Below are 17,917 nucleotides of genomic sequence, written 5' to 3'. Positions count from 1 at the left end.
ATCCACAAACAGCACAGAATTGTCTTTTAATTGTGTGTTTTTTTATGCCTAACACAAACTCAATTGTAATGTTTATCCCATAAATTTTGTTCCCATCATTTTATTGTTGCAATGTAACAACTAGGCCACACTAGTAAACCGCTGCCATTCCTGCTTAACAAAGTGCAGTGAGATTCTTCATTAGGGATAAAAGTGTTGTATATTTTTTTCTTTCTTGTTAAATTAGAAATCATTAACAAGATCAGTGTCATTGCATACATTAATGTTATTAATAACAAAGTAATGTAAGCAGATTTCAAAAGTGTGTATCAAACTGGTAGCCTTTTACATTGATCAGTACCCAGGAAGTAGCTCTCAGTTTTAAAAAGGTAAGTGACTCCTGATCGACAGCATTCTGCTTTTAATGTTTGTAATCGACAAACCCGTAAAAGATTGAATTTTTAAATATTTGATACAAAATATTGACAACAGATCGACAAATCAAATCTGCAAATAACTATGTACAAAAATGTAATGCAAAAAGTGTTGAAAGAAAAAAAAAAAAAATTGTTAGAATGGGATGTCATTCTACAAGACAACACATCCAAATCTGACAGTACCTGCACACTAACTCAAGTTCTCACATGGTGTGCCTCTTAATGTACGTGCATTTATTTCTGTCAATGTGATAGTGAGGTTGGGCTTGGCATGTCACCAAACTGCGCGTCCGACAACACCGACATGTCAGCTTCATTCTGGGGAGAAAGGCAATTGAACCGTTTATCAAAGCGACTATTCAATCAATATACACAGTGAACCACACCAACCACAATGTAGTGGCAGAACACTTTAACGAAATTTGGATGAACCAAAAGCCTACTTGTAAATCTTTGTCCTTTTCTTGCTTGGGCGTCACATGTCTTCTCTTCTTGGGCCCGGAAGGATGGTGAAAAGCGGGAGATGAGGCAGATCCCGAGACGCCGTTTATACGATCATCCACAGCCCCGGCAGCGACATCCGAAAGTGCTCCAGGCTCATCCTGGGACACATTTTTCAAGTGTAATATTATAAATCAAGATTTAGGTGATTTTTTATTTTATTTTTTTTGTAAACATCAGTTGTAAAATACAAAGCATGGTAAAAATTATCCTTATGTAACAGGTGACCTCCAGTAGCATGGTGAGCTGAGCATTTCTGTAGTCATCTCCGTGACCATCAAGGGTCTTCATGAGGAACCTGTAATGGAGCCAAAGTAAAAAAAGATAAAGAAGGGCCTTAATACAATTCGATGCAAGTCAAACCATTTCCTACCGTCTTTCCTTCTTCAAACGTCGTGTCAGTCTTTGGACTTGGTGAAGGCGACCGAGGATTTTGTGATTCACCTGCGTGAGACGGATGGCACTTCTGATTATCCAAATGCTCGAAACAAATTTGCCTGGAGATGAACACAGACGAGACCTGTTCAATCTCTTTGCACCGTCTGTTCAGCGCCAGATATTTCCTCTTATCAAGAATTCTTCTCTCTTCGTCCTCTGGGGCGGCGCTCTCCAACAGTTCACTGCCCCCTGGGCCCAATTCCACCTGCAGGCAAAGCAATATACTATATTTATACTGTTGATTAAGAGGGCTCACCATCAGTATTCTTTGCAGAGGATAATTAATATATGACTGTGAGTACTCTTAAATTGTTTGTCTTTAGTTGAACAGAAATCTTCGCAACAAATGACATGTACATTACCTCCCCAGGTCCAAGCTCCACACCACCTGGCTCCAGTTCTGCTTCCAGGATGTGACCCCCAAATAGAGGAGGGAGTGCCAAACCAGAGAAGTCCTCCATTACCTAGGATGGGAGCTAGTAGATGGGTCACCTTAAACTGCAAAGAAAGACAACATTAGACTTAGACTAAAATTTATTAACAACCCTCCTTGGGGAAAAATAACCTAAATATTTGTTGCAAAAATCGTCATGAATCATTCAGCACAGCTCGATGTTGATGAAGTGGAATACGATGCTGTCCAATAAAGTAATTCTGCCAGTGTTTGTGTTGGCGTTTTCTGACGTGTTCATTATTTGGGTACGAGATGGCAAAATTTAAATGCTGAATGCCGCAGCCATTTATTGTCGTTGAGGTGTTTAGATAACAGTGATTAATAAATAACTTAATTGTAAGAAAAGTACGTACAGTACAATCATTAGCGGTGTGTAACTCACCGAATTTAGCAGTCGACGTTCAGTCAAATTCACGACGCTCTCCTCAAAGTTGAGAAACAAACATTTCAAATAACACATTAAAAGCACCTAGTTGTTTATGAAAATGGCTAGTGAATGCTTTATTAACTCACAACAGAGACGAAATGAGAATTAACTGTGGCTTCTGACTTCGACTGTTTACGTGCAGCAGTCGCGTGAGTTATACGTCACAACAACGACACAACTACATTTCCCATGAGCCACCAGTTCATTTTTACGTCATTAACCAAGATGGCGGGTACGTGTGTATTTTGTCTTTATCGAAATGGCAATCGGTTGAATTGAACATTAATATTTCTAAATTCATTCATGCACTGTGTAAATAGCTTCCTTTGAAAGCCATCGGAAACGCTAATTGCAGTGTAGACTTTGAATTATTAAGTATGACCTTGAGTTTATTGCTAACGTTGGCTAACGTTAGCTTTTCGTGCATTGACAACAAAGAACCTGCAGTAAAACATACGAATTAAGAAAATACTAATCAACGTCTGTGTCTCTGTGTAGGGGTCGCAGCTTTTTTAAAGAATGCGTGGAATAAGGAGCCTGTCATCTTAGTCTCATGCACGATTGGACTAATGGGTGAGTTAACAACGAAACAGTATTGCCGTAGGGTATTTTTGTTCAATTAAATACTAATTATTACGTCTTTTGTCAGGTCTAGTGCTCCCAGTAATAAGTCCACTCACAAAGTATTCAGGAATGATCAATTCGGCAGTCCCATATAGCTACCCAGGTAAATCCTCTCACTGTGACAACCTGCTCATGGATTTATTTACTAATGGCTATCATTACAGTTGTCCATATGACAATGATACACAAGTTTACTTCTGTGGATACATTCCAGACCTGACCAAATGGGAAAAATATTTTACTCCCACACATTTTAAAAACCTTTAATACCTGAATCTCTCCCAAGTTTTTGCTGTGCCTAATATCTGAAATGTTCCCTATTGCAGTTCCTGTGCGAGATGACGGAAACCTGCCAGATGTTCCCGTGCATCCGTGTGAGCAAAGGGGAGAGAGGCTGCAATGGCTCAAAAACCTTTGACTTTAACATTCTTCCTCTCTTTGTTCTCTCTCTCCGTATTTGTCAATATCCCACAATAAAAATGGTCTCTTTGATGCAACGTATCTGCCTCATTGACCTTGATTGTACTGTCGTGAAAACAGGATTATTAAACAATGGGATTAGATTTTGATTTTTTTGTTTCCCTTGAGAGTTCATGGGAGTTTCAAGATCAATCAGCCTGATCCCATCCGAGCACTTTGACCGAGCTTCAAGCTGATTAAAATTTGAAATGAGTTCATTGTTTCACACAATCATTATTCGCCATGCACAAAGAATAAAATAGGATGAACCGTGAGAACAGACGTCTAATGCTGAACTACTTAACCACTGATTTAGATTTAACCGGAAAGCTCCAATTTGAATGAACACAAAGAAAAATGGGAATGTGTCTGTCACAGATTTTTCTTTATTTCACACAAAGTATTAATTATCGCATGTTAGGAAATTGCTGCCACATAGAGTCTTACATGGCTAATGTAGAAACATATGCATAGTGTTCATTTCACTTTGGTAGAGGAATGTATACTCTTCATCATGTAATTACATAATATGCTCTGCGATAGAACTCTTTTCTTTTTAGAGGATCACTGTTGACCCATTTTATCTTCACAAGCATTTTAAACTCGTGTCCTAAAACCAAAGTGAAGTGAAATCATCCCCCCCCCCACGCCCATCCCCGAAGGCATGGAAAATATCACATTAGCAGTTAGAATGTCAACTTTATAAACACAATATTTTTTCTTGTGGCTACAGAGCTACTAAAAGATCATTTGATATCTTTTTTTTACCATTGAACAATCCCTTGGCTCTCATCAACTTTCCTGTAAACCTTCTCAAACACTTTCTGATAATACTTTAAATCCATTCAAGATTCTGTTGAGTCTCCTGGGTAAACACTCATGATGACTAGCTTTGTTTTGGGGACTGAAATGGAATCAAAAACATCCCAAGACAGCCTTTTCTTTAAAACTTAACCTCATCAACCTTCTTCTTCCTATAGAAAAAAACATTTCAAATAAAAGCATCCTGCACTCCAGATGTTAACTCTTGGGAGAACACAATCAGTCCTCTTTTGCATTCTTCAAAACTGGCTGCTACTGGGAGAAGTTTTTTTCAGCTACAATTCATCATTTCAGGGATTAATGACATTTTAAGTGTACCTCACAAAGGCTATAAAAGTATGATTTAACTTTTTACACAAGGAGGGGTTTGGGGGATGATTTGAAAATCCACTCCATATAAATTGAAAAACAGTCCGTGGCCACCTAGTGGTCCATGGTGTGATTGCAAAGGGTCTGTGAAAATAAAAGATCTTTCTAAAAAGCTCCTAAAACCAATATAGAAATAGGAATCTTTGACTCAAAATGTGACTGAGACCTTTTCTTCTTGAAAAACAACATATTTTTAGCTATTTTACAGATGCACAATATTTCCATCTGCATTATTAAACTTACGGCACAATTCTGTAGATTTAACATCCTCTGCATTCTTGGTCAATTATGGGTGATCCTCAGGGTACCGGACCCCAAAAAAGATGAGAACACTGTTGACACGCGATGTCAAAGCAGCAGCATGTTTGTCGATTACTGGCCTCAAAGTGTCATAACCTTCACCTGCACACTCAGTCCTGAGTGTGAAGTCATCATTTACACGATGACTACCTTTGCAGCATCAACACATGGATCTAAAGCGGCCTAAGGCAACAATTTAAATTTATAAGACAATTACAATAGGAAGCTGTTCTGCAATACACTCAACTAAAAGCACTTTTGTCAAAAAGGCAAAAAAGCAAAGAAGAAAAGTCTAAAAATAGCAAAAAGAAGCCTAAAAATTACAGCAGACTGATCACACATAAAAGAAAATAATAAAAGTTGTGTTGATTTTGAGTATTAGTGTTTCCCTCGAGCAGTGGTGGGCCTAAAATGTGTACGTTTGCAATATATAATTATTTGTTCCATACAATTTATTTCTTCCTAACTTTAGTATAGCTCTCAAAAGACTTCCCTGATCAGAAAGCAGTGGCCCACCTCTGCGTTAGTCAAACTGGACAATTTAGAAATTTGTATTCTCCTATTCACAGATCACTTTCACCTGCACACACGTTCACCTTTATGAATACTAAAAAATAAAATAAAAATCTAACTCGCATCAGGTTAATTATTTAAAAAAGAAAATAGAAAGGAGAGTACTACTACGATGTGTTCTGTCATCAAAACTGGAGCGCTCACTCAATGATGGGCGCCGAGCGATCGTTGGTGACGGTTCTTCGGAGACGAACGTGGGCAAACGGGTTGGTCCTGGAAAAAGAAAATAGAAATGTAATAAAATAAACAAAGAAAAAGCACAACTTTTTTTTATCAGTTGGGAATACCTTGTTGGAGAAGGCGGCGAGGAGGCCAACTGTGCACAGATCTGTCGTAGATAAAGAAATACTCAGTTTGTAATTATTGTAACGATACTTTGTCTGACCCCACTCCGACCTTGTTGGTGTCGGCCATGCTGTACGGGCGTGGCCGGAATGTGCTGATCCTCTGGGGAGGGAGGGAGCGCTCGTCCTCCGACTCAGGGGTGAGACTGGGCGACACCAGCTGGTCCAGCTGGCTCATGCTTGTACTGTTGGCCTTGGAAAGGAAAAAGGAGCTGCGAACGGGGGTGGGGTCGTGGGTTGGGTAGTGCGCACATTATCAGCCATTCGCTATATTCATTCACCAGACACTTCATTAGGTACACCTTTGCAGCAACAGTATAAGCAGATTCATTGATTGTACCTTTTAGGTGTGTAGTCGAGGCTGACTCGCCTCTCGAGGTGATCAATCTTGCTATGATGTGGCTGAGTGTAGGAGAAAGGGAACCAGCCTTTTCTGTCAAAAGCAAAACAAATTACTATTCAAAGGGTCACTAAACTTCAGGATTTGGATATGAGCGGCCTTGACGTGTTTCCATCTGTAATCTAACGGCACCGAGGCAGCCTTGGAACATACCGTCCGGTCCGATCATTCTGCCCGTAGTGCCACCCGTCTCTCGGCTCGGAAATCAACAGGGTGATGCTGTCCCCGGGCAGGAAGTGCAGCAAGGAAGCGCCGCCTCCTCCTCCACCTTCTGACACACCGGGCGAGTGAGAGAACACGGCTTCCACCCGCATGGGCCCCGAAAGAGGCAACATCCTGGCGCCTGGGTGAGAAAGGGAAGGATGAATATTTGTGGATGAGCTCCACCTTAAAATGTTGAGGTCCACATCACCTTGAAAGCCGCCCAGCCTCATTTCACTGCCAGGTCTCTTGGGTAACGGAAGAGTTGATGTGGCGCACATGTCGGCAGTCTTCATCAGCCAAGGATGAGCGCTAGGGAGCGTGTTGTTCCCTCCCGGGCCCACCTGTTGGTGCAGCAACTGCACGGGGGTCATGGCCCTGGACAGTGGCGCGCTGTGGGGAAGCGTTGGGCTGTGGGGGGCGCTGTGTGGGATGGCCACGGTGACGCCCTGCGAGGAGCTCCCGGTCGGGGACACCTGCCCGAGCGACATGACGGTGGAAGGGATGAGACTCGGCGATAGGTTGCTGGTGTTGGCGGCCATGAGGAGAGAGGAGGGCTGGGCCGCCGCGCCTGCGACTGGGCCGGCGCTGCCGCTGCTATCGGCCGGGGGGCTGGCCGCCGACACGCTCAAGGGGGAGCAGCCATGTTGAGGGGACGCATCTCTTGATGAGCCTGCGGCTGCGGTCACAGGCCGGAAGGTCTGAGGAGAGCCCTGAGGATAAGCGTCGTCGCTCTGGGAGGACGAGGAGGCAACCGAGCGCTGCTGCTGCTGCTGTTGCTGCTGCTGCTGTTGCTGCTGCTGCTGTTGCTGCTGCTGCTGCTGCTGCTGGGGACGATCGCCATTCAACAGAGGTGGGACTTCTTGAACTGACAATCTCTGGAAAATGAGTTAAAACCCACTTGAGTAAGTTCCAGGTTACCTCCACAATGAAAGACCAGAACTAATTCAAACTGCAAACCTCAGAACTGTGAGCCCAGAGTGTATTCCCCAACATGTTCTGACCTGTTCTGACGGAGAGCAGCCCAACTTGGTGTTTCGGAGGACCTCGGCGAGCCCGGCGGCCGCGGAGCTCTGTGGCGCCGTGTGACGCAGCAGGTTGAGCGCGCGCTCCGGAAGTTTGGTCGGATGAGTGCACGACTGCTGCCATGACGACAGTTTCTGCGACAGGAGCTCTCTCACCTATACAGAATTAAAAAATCTATGTAAAACCTGAGACAAGCCCATATAAAGTACATCATCTTAGGGCGTGACCGAATATCACCTTGCAGTGGTAGTTGATGAGCAGCTTGGTCACACAACACTGCCGATCCACCAAGAAGCAATATCGTCTCCTCTCCTCGGTCAGCGCCGACCTGTAACCTGTAGCGACCAGCGTGTCCAACTCCACTTGGCGCCGACTCATCAGCTCCACAAACTGAGAAGGTAATTAGACGGATGGGCCATGAATAACCCATTCTTGATTTGCAGCCGCACATGGAGCTGGAGTGACCTTTAGAGTACATTGTTCTAAATCAGGAATAACACAAGTGACATCATTTCCTGCGTCACAATAAATCCAAAACAGCACTTGTGGCTTTGTTGACCTTTGCTTTAAAATAATTCTTGCTCCTTAACTTCCATATTAGGTGAATACAGTCAATCCTTCCACCCAATCTCAATCTTCTCATTGTGACCCTGCCTTCAACAACAATCATCTGATGCAGATTGCCATCTAAGCTCATTTACAGTGTTAGGGATACAAAAGTAACACTCATCTTTGGTGAGAAAGAAATGTATAATTGAGTATCGACCAACATTTAACATGATGTTTTATGTTGCCTAAAAAAACCACATACAAAGAAAAAAGAATGGGACCGAGAACGCTTCCCTGCGGAACACCATATTCAATATGGTGGTGGGGGTGAGCATACTCGCCTGCATCTCTCTGTCTCCATACTTGTTCGGGTGACGGCTCCCCAAGCTTTTCCTGCGCAGCTTCTTCAGCTGGGCCTGGCAGCGTTCGATGGAATCGGTTTTGGAACGCCGCTCGTTCTGGTACTTCTTCAGTGTGGCCTGAAGGTCGACACATTCACATCTTTTTAATAAATGCATCTTGTCACAGCAAGCACTCTTTTGAAGATGCAGAGTCCCGATCATTGTTGCATTTCTAGACAAGGTGTCTGGTGAACTTGATGTGAACCATGTGTTAACTGTGGGAGGACCTCGTGTTGACTTACCGTGAGGTATTTGATGTCCAATTCCAGCTTCTGCTCCAGCTGGGCCAGCAGCTCGGAATGAAACAACTTGAGCTGTTGACAAATGGCCAAAGAGACGCAGATGAATATTCACTGGTGTCTCATTGATGTCTACGCTTTGTCGCGTTCTGCCTCCATCTTACCACATCTTCCAGCTGCACCTGGATCTGTCTATGGACCTCGGCCATCTGAAACAATGTGTCTCCTGCGCGACAGGGATAGAACAAAATAGCAATTGGTAGAAAACAATAAAAAGTAGCGTAGCAGTTTCAACAGATGAAGACATTATTAAGGAGAATCAGAATCATGATATTATTTCTACAGAATTGTTTCGCAGAAGTTTTGGTCACTTCCACACAGCTGACAAAGTGGAGTGAGTCTCCTCTCTGCATGGGCCGCACAGCGCAGCACAAGCACAGTATGCAGCGGCTGGCATCTCGCCCTCTTGACACCCCTGCCCGCCTCCCCCGCTGTTTTCGGCATCACAATGAGATCATGTGGTGTTGTTAATCTCCCAACAATGAGCCCACTCTCTCCCTTTGCCTGTGTTTCCTCGCTCTCTACATTTCCTCTTGTGTCTTCAGCTCCCTCCTGGACAAACACAAAGCTCCCAGGCTCACAGACTATTTCCCCACGCCCCGAATCCTCTAGATCGTATAAGCGGCTGATTTTGATTTTCCTTTCGTAACAACGTCCTTCGATGCCCTCTCACTCACCCAACTCTTTGGAGCCTTGGCTGTCGCTGGCCAGCTCTCCCAGTTTGACCAGAGCGTCGAAGTAGCCCTTTGCTGCCACTGTCACTCCTGGGAAGATCAAATTTAATCAGACAATTGTCCTACCATTTTAGACTGAAAGGTCAAGACAAATCACAAAAACATTGTTGACATTGTTTTGGACAGCCTTGTTAAGACTTTGGCTATCACTTTGGTTTTGAATGTCAACAAGTTGTAATGAGCACTGGTTTAGCTGTGAGTGTCAAATCGGGTCATCACTGACACCCACGCGATATGCTCCATCCAATGCAAGCGTTCCTTTTTTTCACAGACAGGAAGGAATTCAACAAAATGCAGACTTTTTGTGGTTGGACAAACCTGTGAGGGCTTTCTCGTAGTGTTTTCCCATGGTGACAAAATTCTTCAGACTGGGGTTAAAGTGGTCCAGAATACCCTGTAGGCAAACATCCAACTTGTCAGACACAAATCGTGAACCGCAAAATGAAGCGTTCATACCTTATAAACATTTTCCGTCATCTTGTTGACTTCGTCCGTTCGCGACATTTTGCGCTTCTATTTTTTTCCCGTCTCTGAGCGTGTTGGTACTGATGGAACGTGCTCTGCTTGGTCAGGATGCTCTGATTTACAGGAGATGATAGGAGAAGAGAAATACAATTACGTCTTTGTGTTCATTCAAATGTGTGGGATTATTGCAGGTGATTAGTCAAAGTATGTGAGTGAGGGGGAAAAAAAAGTTATTGGAGGGTGTTTAGAGGTCACTGTGACCTCCCGTCACGATAGGAGCGTACGCCCTTGACTAAAAACAGATATTTTCACCCCAGACTGGCTGGGTCAATTCCAACAAATATTTCCCAAGATAAGAAGTAGCGGGGTGGCGTGGGTGCGGAGCCACAGGTGTCAGAATGAAGAGGATGTCCCATCTGGCTTTGCGCAGTGGCAAAAAATGCGCTGCCATCAGTTTTTTTGCAAGTGCCATTACAGGCAAGATGTTGACCCAGATCGGCAAATCCCAGACTCTTGCTCATTAGAGCCACATGAGTGCAATTGTGTGTGTGTGTGTGCTTCTACAACAGAATGCAAGAGGGGGAAAAGCGGAAGATTGTAAGATCTTCTAAAAGTGGAGAATATCCTGAGAGATTTGATTCTGGGGGAGCTGCGGTGTTTTTTAGCATATAAGAGGGGAAAAGCTGCAGGTGGTTTGGAGCTGACACAGAAGATGCATTCATCTGCTTTAGCCTCTTTAAATGTGCAAGGCAGGAGCAGGGGGATTAATTGATGCATTTCAACACCATTGCGCCAAATAGCACTCTGTCCATCCAGCCAGTTGAATTTAAGTAGTTTTAAATTAGAATGGAACATTTTGATTAATTTCATGCAATTTTAAATTCATTGAATTGATTGAAAAAAATAAATAAATATAAATAAATAAATAAATATATATACACGTATAGATGTATTACATTTGAATTAAATTATTACTGGCTTTTTTTTTCTTACCTATATTCAAGTGCAGTGGTAATGTTCAAACTGCATAACAATGGGATTAGATGTACATTTTAGGAACAAAACCCTTTACAGAGACACAAACTTTTGTTTCCAGAAGTGGTACTTAGTGTGAACATGTTGCAGTACTTCATCGAGTGTCCTGTACAGTAAAGGGTTAAAACGAGCAATGTTGATGGAAAGAACAGGAAGCAGAGTTAAACATCTTTTACAAACTAAAAAAAGCACCCCCACCCCCACACAATCAAGCAAAGTGCCCCCAAAAGTGATCACTTACAAAGCAAAATTAACTCCAAGATCCTTGTTAACACATAAAAAAACGCACAGAAAACGTTTTGGTGATTTTGTTAGGTGATGAAAGTTTGCCTGTGGCCTTTTGCAGCCTGTTAATTTATGCGGCAAGTGAAACAACACTTAAACATAAAAACAAAAGTGAAAAATCAAAAAGTAGTTACCTTGTTCTCATCTCATTGTCGACCGAGCGAGTTGTCCTCTCTTTTCTTGCGCCGGCTGGCTTGAGTGAGTGGGGGGTTGTTTGAGCAGGCAGGCAGGCCACTAAATCTCATCTCCCCTCCACCCCTTTTTCACATGCGCTCTCTCTCTTGCTCTCTTGCTCTCGTCCTCCCTCGCCTGCACACAAGAATGGAGGTCAGATATTTGGTGCCGTTCAGTACCTCTCCTCATTACTGAGCCGATTACCAAATGCCTTCACGGATGCAAAATGGGGGGAAAAAAAAAAAGTGTCCCGTAGCTGTCTCCGCTGCCTCCCCCTCCTCTCTACGTCCACCCGGCTTCTCACCAGAGTCCGGTCAGCCAAACCAGTGGCCTGCTACTCTCTCGTTCCCTCACTGGGCCTGAATAACAATGAGCTGACAGGACTTGGTCTGAATAGCAGCAGGAGAATAATGACTTGAACTTTTTAAGCCAAAAAAAGAGAAAAGGTCCATGCAAGTCGCACAGGCCTGGCCTACATAGATCAAGAGTAGCACACATTCCTGCTCCTGGCTGGAGGAGGCCTCACGGCATGCAAACATGCTGCAGGCTCGCAAGATGGACCCCACTCTTCTTCATGAGCTTGGCACATCCGGGCCTGAGAGGCCCGGCTTTTGTTACCTACCTCGATTAATCGGGCTCGCTCTTTTTTTTTTTTTACTCTCTCACAGGACACATAAATCCCGCCTTTGTTTGAAAATGTTTAAAACTGTTTATACATACTGTACATACTTTAACCACCTAACAAAAACATCAGAAAAAGCATGAACACTGAAACAATGACGATATCGTCTGAATTTTACTCAGAATTAAATGGCTTGGGGTGAAATCTGTAGCTTCGTTTCTGTTGGATGAAGAGCAACGAGTTGGTTACACAGGTTTGGAGCGCCTTGTTATGTTCCTAGGGTGAGGATGGAAGGTTATTTGGTAACATAAACCAGAGTAAAATGACTGCCACACACACTCTTTCTACTTCTACCATTACAGGTGACCTTTTTTTTTTTTTGCATTGAAACCGCTAAACCCCTTTTGCCCAGTAGAGGGCAACAGAGTTAAATGTATTGGTACTTGTGTGTGTGCGTGTGTCTGTGTGTCAAGACCTAATTCGAAGGGTGGCTCACGCTGACCCATTAACATACAGGTGAGTCAATCCCATCCCACATAACAAGGGTGATGTTGGCAAGAGGATTGACCCATTTGGATGTCTACTTATGCAAAAGAAAATGTTTATATTTATGATGAATACATGACTATTCCAATAAATTACACTCAATTCTTAATGAACTGCCACACTCGTTTTCAGTTTTCATTTTGGACTCGTTCCCAAATTCCCCATAGAAATGTTTCTGGATTTTTTTTTCCAAACTCTATTCATTGTTAATTATGTTTCTCTCACCTGGATAGATGACCAAGCAGGCCACAGTGCTCCTATTTGCTTGTGATGTTTACCTGACCTTTAACCTTTAAAGCGGCGCCATGTCCCGCCGCCACCTCTTGGGCCGCTAGTTGAACGAGGCGCCAATCAGGTCAGTCGCTCGCGTGCCGGCATGTACGGTAGTTGCCAAGACGACGAGTCAGGTGCAGGCGGGAGTCTCGTCCTCGGAAGGTAAGCGGTCCCATTGGAGGCGGGGCCTTCAAAGACAGAAGGAGGAGGGGGGAGGGAGATAAAGGGGAAGGGATTGAAGGAGTAAATAAATCCCTTGCAATCTGATCAATGTGCGTACAACTCCACTGCATGTGTGCAGACGCTCAAGGGACGGATATATCAGGTAAGAACGCTTCATATTTCCTAAAGACAACATTTTAGAAACACCTAAAGGAGTTTGATGTTTTATGGCAGTCAGGATGACTGACAGTTTGAACTTGCATTTATATTATAGATGGATCTTATAGGTAAGAATGCAAAAGTAGTCAGAATTTTTTCTGATTAAAGTCATAATATTAAAGGAGTAAAGTTGCAAAAAGAAAAGGAAATGAGAAAAGACTCATAATTTAAGGAGCGTCAAGTAAAGACAAAATGTTCCAATAAATAGTTAAGAAATTCAAATAAATAGTCAAAATATTTTTGCAGGAATAAAAGCAAGTATGTCGATGAAAGTAAAATACTTTAGACGGATAAAATCACCTTTTTTTTGCGTTACAGTATAATTATATGTCACAGTAGACAAAAGTTATTTTGTTAAGAAAAACATGCATCATTTTACATGAAGTCGTAAAAGAATGAAGTCATTTTTAAAGTCAAACTCGAGGGGAATAAAAAATATTTTTAGACAAATGAAGTTGAAAATAAAGTTGGTAATAGCACGATTTAGCATGATGTTGTTTATTTGCCGCTTCATTTCGTAGCCTTTAATCACACATGTAAGCGCACTTGTCAGCTTTTAATTGACCTCTCATGGTGCTGCTTAAATATCCACCTCTAGCATATGGCGCCGCAATCTCACTGTGGATTATCGCAAACACACGCAGACACCAAGGAGGAAGAACGGGAGGAGGCCGACGAATGATCTACGGCTAAGGTAGCACAACAACTGCTGGTAATTAGGTTAATGGAGCCGTTGTGAGTGCTGATTAACTGACCGGCGAGATCACAACTCCACTTGGCCCATCTGTCTGGGGCACTTCAATGTTCAATGCCACGAAAACAGCAAGAAAATTACACGCCAACATTATAAAAATAATAATGTGGTTGCAACGGCGTGCTGCAAAAGAGCACACACGCTGTGGATAGGTCACTGCGAGCGACGGGTGGTCGCTGAGGTCCAGCAGTAGGGTCACTCGCGCATGTGCCATTTGGAAATGACCACCTAGTATAATACAGGCATGTTTAATATTTCATGGTTGATTATCTTTGTAAATATAGAGAGGCACGTAAGGACAAAACGGGCCATTTTCAAGCGGAACACTTCAATTCGCTTTGATTCAGTGGAGTTACGATTCAAATTTATGTTGTGGCTTTTGTCATGTTTTGTCACATGCAAAAGGTCTCCAAAGCCTAAACTATTCAAATTAATTCAATTCAAAAGAAACAATAAATTAGCTGCAACAATAAATTGATTTATACCTGTTGTCCACCAACAAATCGATTCAAGAACCTTTTTAAATGGAACGATTCGATTCAGTTAAATCAAACCCACTCTATCTAATCTTTTTGGTTCCGACAATAGACTCCTTTTTTTCACACAGATCTTTGTGTAGGTTTTGAACTCTGTAAAGGATTTTTGAGTTCATCAGGGATGTGGCTTTTGTTTTGCAGTTTCATCGCAAAAATCGGCGAAGGAACCAAGAATCAATCACCCACCTGGACAATGGACTTTCAACTTTGATGATCAGTCTTAAAACAGTAGGATGGAGACGATAAGGAAGACTCTGCACGCATTCGTCGTCCTCCTCTCTCTGATCCTCCTTCCCGCGTCATCCGCTTCGGACTTGAATGACTACCACTCCGCACAACCACGTTTTGTGTGCACGCCCATTCCGGCGGACACCGACCCCGCCTGCTTCCCCACGGCGGGCCTGGGCGCAGGGGGAGCGGGCCACCATCAAAGCGCGCCTCCTGCCGGCTGGTGGGGAGCGAGCGACGAGGCCAAGACCACCATTCTCCATCTCCGCGAGAGCCTCGTCAGCCAGAAGGAGACCATCCTGGACCAGAGGGAGACCATCAGGGAGCTGACGGCCAAGCTCGCTCTATGCGAGGGCTTCGCCGGTTCGGCTCACGACGACCAACCGGGTGCGTCCTCGGACCAGGACTACGGCGATAACCGGGACGGAAACCTCGTACCTCACTCTCTGCATTCTGATGGAGCTGACGGCGCAGAGCATCACGAGGAGGACGTCGTTAAACACGTAAACTCGGGCGACGTCATATCCTCACCGGAGCAGATGGAGCGGATGCTGCAGGCGCTCAAGGAGAGACTGGGAAACCTGCAGGTGAGATGGGCACAGGTGACAATAGTACTCAAAATTTAAATTGAAGGACAGATACTTGTATCAAAAAGAGACTTAGAAGTTAAAAAACAATTAAAAGACTGGCATGCACCGTACTTAAGTAGAAAAGTAAAATTTGTAAAACTGTTTAAAAAAAAAAAATCAACTCAAAAGTAGGCAGCGGAAAACAAACATTTGTGAATTTCTTGAAATGGTCAAATCTGGACAGTTAGTGGTAGTCAGGGTATATGGCGGCAAAGCACTACCTATGGCTAAACAAAGCTTGAACATAGTTTCACTGAGAGGCCACATAATAGCTAATTTGCTCTTATTATTTGTTTGTTTGCACAAAAATCTACTTAGAAAGTATAGTAACGATTCCAGTGAGCACAGGCCACCATGATTTTATTTTGTCATTTTGTGTAGCTGCGTAGTGATGGCGGGACAAGGGGGGTGGGGTCACGTGTCTAAGATCAGTAGTAATTATGGTGATCTGTCTTGACTGAGGTAATCGGGCCACGCACATGCACAAAGCCCGGATTACCTGACAGGCGCATTCAAGCACAAAGAAGCACACAAACACGCACAACACAAACTCCACACAGGATTCAAACCTGACACCAACCATTCTAAGCACCTATCCTTGTAATTCCTGAGCAGAAGAGGAACTCATCCCTGACCTACTCCAGCTCTCTGAGGGTGCTTCTGCAGAGGAAGATCGACACTCTGGAGGAGCAGCTGCACCCGCACGACCACCAACACCTCGATGACCACGACGACCAGGCCGCCAACCACACTGGACACTTTGACGAGCACAGCGATGAAAGCCATCACATGGGTGGAAGCCAACAAAGCGGCCATGAGAATAACGAAGCAGACAGTCATGGTCACCTCCCACCGGGAAGACACCACAGTAGCAGCAAATTGGTGAACATGCTCAGCCAACTTCAACTGACAGGTACGCAATAGAGGCTAAAATTACTCACAAGCGACAGTTAAATGCAAGTGTGAAAAAAAAAAAAGAATACTCAAGTACAAGAAGTCATTCAACTTCTTCACTTAGTAAGTAAAAAAATACCAGACGAAGCAAAAGTACCCACACTGTTCTTCAGCATGGTTACTTATCACTAAAAGCAGCAAAGCACTACTTTTATCCCAAAATGAAACTCCACAAAATAAATCGATTAACAGAAAATATTTGTACCTTGATTTTCAGGTTCCAAGAGGAAGAACGAGGCGGGCGGCTTCCAGCTGAGCTTCCCCATGCGCACCAGCTACATGCACGCGCGCATCAAGCGAACGCTCCCGAGCGACATCTTCGCGCTCACTTTGTGTCTGCGGATTAAGGCCGGCGCCAGGCCCGCCATGGGGACACCGTTCTCCTATTCGGCGCCAGGCCAGGCCAATGAAGTGGTGCTGATCGAGTGGGGGGACAACACTGTGGAGCTGCTCATTGACGACCAGGTGACGGGGCGGTGGGGTAATAGCCACCTGTTCCAATACTTTTGCACAAAATCTGACTAACCTTTTTTGTAGGTCGCGTCTCTGCCAGTGACGTTAAATGACGGCAGGTGGCATCACGTGTGCGTGACGTGGTCCACGCGGGACGGGCGTTGGGAGGCCTATCAGGACGGTGACCTGCGGGGGTCCGGGGAGGATCTGGCCCCCTGGCATCCTGTCAGAGCAGGAGGCGTGTTTATCCTGGGACAGGAACAAGTGAGGGCGAACTAGTAAAACATTTTTTAATCTACGGATCTAATCAGTGATGACTTGAATTCTGGTTGCAGGACACTCTAGGTGGCCGTTTCGACGCCACGCAGGCCTTCATGGGGGAGCTGGCCGACGTGCAGATGTGGTCCTCCATCCTGAGCGGGGCCGATATCCAGGGCCTGGCATTGTGCGGTAGCCACTTGTCCGGTGATGTCATCTCGTGGTCTGACGTGGACATGGAACTGCACGGGGGAGTGGTGAGGCACCCATTCGAACCCTGTCACTGAAAAAGACTCAAGTGGACCAAAATTGATGATAAAAAAAAAAAACACACACACACACACAATACTGTGAATGGGGGTCAAAGACTTTTTAAAAGAGAAGCCTCCAAAATGAGAATCAATGCCTTTAATTTGAAGTTTTTTGGGGGTCAGTCTTTATAGCAACTTGAATGGTCAATATTTGAATTTGTGTCAGGTTCTCTGACATGTTGTCATGTAGTTCATAAATTAGATAAATAGTTGACTTTGTTGTAACAATTTGTTGGCAAATTTATTATCGGGAAGATTTCCACGTAAAATACAGCTAAAGAACCAAAGACATTGTCAGCATTTTGTTATACTAATAATAATGTGATTATTTTATTTTTATTTTTTTTTAAATGTTCTTCAAATGTATTGTAATGTCTCAACCAATCATTTGATTATTATAATCGTGTTTTGGCAAAGCATTGAACTGTGACTGTATTGTACTGTATAAAAACATTTTTGTTGTATTATTTCCTCATTTCCTAAATTCATACAATGACGTTAATCACAAATTAAAGTGTATGAAGATAAACTGTCCCAGCTTCCAACAAAATGGCAGCACAAGATATGCTATGCTAGTATCAGTGCTGCAAACAAGCAAATGTTGGCTAGCCACACCTCTTTCAGATTTATTTGTAATTCAAAATTGCTGTAACACAGAATTTATTGATTTGAAGTT

General features: G+C 43.7%; 4 protein-coding genes across 6 annotated transcripts; 2 read left to right on the top strand and 2 right to left on the bottom strand.

Moving 5' to 3' along the window:
- Positions 1-377: 377 nt before the first annotated feature.
- On the bottom strand, positions 378-2,419 carry tfpt (TCF3 (E2A) fusion partner). Of its 2 annotated transcripts, XM_061290093.1 has the most exons (8): positions 2,323-2,419; positions 2,192-2,233; positions 1,718-1,853; positions 1,438-1,560; positions 1,291-1,361; positions 1,146-1,215; positions 860-1,018; positions 378-734 (listed from the first exon to the last, which is right to left on the bottom strand). In XM_061290093.1, exons 3-8 carry the CDS (start codon positions 1,814-1,816, stop codon positions 660-662), a joined length of 597 nt encoding a protein of 198 aa, XP_061146077.1. In that variant the 5' UTR covers positions 1,817-1,853; positions 2,192-2,233; positions 2,323-2,419; the 3' UTR covers positions 378-659. The 2 variants fall into 2 exon arrangements, with proteins under 2 accessions (XP_061146077.1, XP_061146078.1); XM_061290094.1 differs by lacking the exon at positions 2,192-2,233 and having other exon boundaries at positions 1,718-1,847; positions 2,323-2,407.
- On the top strand, positions 2,416-3,357 carry ndufa3 (NADH:ubiquinone oxidoreductase subunit A3). Its single transcript, XM_061290125.1, has 4 exons — positions 2,416-2,468; positions 2,735-2,809; positions 2,886-2,963; positions 3,187-3,357. Exons 1-4 carry the CDS (start codon positions 2,426-2,428, stop codon positions 3,276-3,278), a joined length of 288 nt encoding a protein of 95 aa, XP_061146109.1. The 5' UTR covers positions 2,416-2,425; the 3' UTR covers positions 3,279-3,357.
- A 325-nt stretch (positions 3,358-3,682) lies between these two features.
- On the bottom strand, positions 3,683-14,728 carry zgc:158689 (uncharacterized protein LOC791177 homolog). 2 transcript variants are annotated; one of them, XM_061289936.1, is made up of 17 exons: positions 14,595-14,728; positions 11,501-12,925; positions 11,257-11,431; positions 9,794-9,915; positions 9,656-9,731; positions 9,281-9,367; positions 8,708-8,769; positions 8,547-8,618; positions 8,245-8,382; positions 7,592-7,744; positions 7,333-7,509; positions 6,540-7,206; positions 6,281-6,470; positions 6,068-6,160; positions 5,780-5,939; positions 5,671-5,711; positions 3,683-5,596 (listed from the first exon to the last, which is right to left on the bottom strand). In XM_061289936.1, the coding sequence occupies exons 4-17, from the start codon at positions 9,839-9,841 to the stop codon at positions 5,524-5,526; spliced, it is 2,037 nt and encodes a 678-aa protein (XP_061145920.1). In that variant the 5' UTR covers positions 9,842-9,915; positions 11,257-11,431; positions 11,501-12,925; positions 14,595-14,728; the 3' UTR covers positions 3,683-5,523. The 2 variants fall into 2 exon arrangements, with proteins under 2 accessions (XP_061145920.1, XP_061145921.1); XM_061289937.1 differs by having other exon boundaries at positions 11,257-12,925.
- On the top strand, positions 14,642-17,705 carry si:dkey-283b15.2 (neuronal pentraxin-1). Its single transcript, XM_061290129.1, has 5 exons — positions 14,642-15,223; positions 15,878-16,178; positions 16,437-16,684; positions 16,757-16,936; positions 17,008-17,705. Exons 1-5 carry the CDS (start codon positions 14,642-14,644, stop codon positions 17,215-17,217), a joined length of 1,521 nt encoding a protein of 506 aa, XP_061146113.1. The 3' UTR covers positions 17,218-17,705.
- The last annotated feature ends 212 nt before the right edge of the window (positions 17,706-17,917 follow it).

This window comes from Syngnathus typhle, linkage group LG10 (genome assembly GCF_033458585.1).
Source record: "Syngnathus typhle isolate RoL2023-S1 ecotype Sweden linkage group LG10, RoL_Styp_1.0, whole genome shotgun sequence".
Lineage (NCBI taxonomy): Eukaryota > Metazoa > Chordata > Actinopteri > Syngnathiformes > Syngnathidae > Syngnathus > Syngnathus typhle.
This window is presented reverse-complemented; position numbering and strand designations above follow the sequence as displayed.

What these genes read in the sequence shown, in the direction of transcription:
- zgc:158689 (XM_061289937.1), bottom strand. Translation starts at nt 9,841, where the DNA reads ATGTCGCGAACGGACGAAGTCAACAAGATGACGGAAAATGTTTATAAG. An exon ending in CTCGACTACACACCTAAAAG is followed by an intron (nt 5,940 to 6,067) that starts GTACAATCAATG and finishes CCCCGTTCGCAG; the next exon opens with CTCCTTTTTCCTTTCCAAGG. An exon ending in TCGCCGCCTTCTCCAACAAG is followed by an intron (nt 5,597 to 5,670) that starts GTATTCCCAACT and finishes TTCTTTTTCCAG; the next exon opens with GACCAACCCGTTTGCCCACG.
- tfpt (XM_061290093.1), bottom strand. Translation starts at nt 1,816, where the DNA reads ATGGAGGACTTCTCTGGTTTGGCACTCCCTCCTCTATTTGGGGGTCAC. An exon ending in GGTGCAAAGAGATTGAACAG is followed by an intron (nt 1,362 to 1,437) that starts GTCTCGTCTGTG and finishes CGTCTCACGCAG; the next exon opens with GTGAATCACAAAATCCTCGG. An exon ending in AAAAGGACAAAGATTTACAA is followed by an intron (nt 735 to 859) that starts GTAGGCTTTTGG and finishes CTTTCTCCCCAG; the next exon opens with AATGAAGCTGACATGTCGGT.
- ndufa3 (XM_061290125.1), top strand. Translation starts at nt 2,426, where the DNA reads ATGAGCCACCAGTTCATTTTTACGTCATTAACCAAGATGGCGG. An exon ending in GTCATTAACCAAGATGGCGG is followed by an intron (nt 2,469 to 2,734) that starts GTACGTGTGTAT and finishes GTCTCTGTGTAG; the next exon opens with GGGTCGCAGCTTTTTTAAAG. An exon ending in AGTCCCATATAGCTACCCAG is followed by an intron (nt 2,964 to 3,186) that starts GTAAATCCTCTC and finishes TCCCTATTGCAG; the next exon opens with TTCCTGTGCGAGATGACGGA.
- si:dkey-283b15.2 (XM_061290129.1), top strand. Translation starts at nt 14,642, where the DNA reads ATGGAGACGATAAGGAAGACTCTGCACGCATTCGTCGTCCTCCTCTCT. An exon ending in AGCTGCTCATTGACGACCAG is followed by an intron (nt 16,685 to 16,756) that starts GTGACGGGGCGG and finishes CCTTTTTTGTAG; the next exon opens with GTCGCGTCTCTGCCAGTGAC. An exon ending in TTATCCTGGGACAGGAACAA is followed by an intron (nt 16,937 to 17,007) that starts GTGAGGGCGAAC and finishes TTCTGGTTGCAG; the next exon opens with GACACTCTAGGTGGCCGTTT.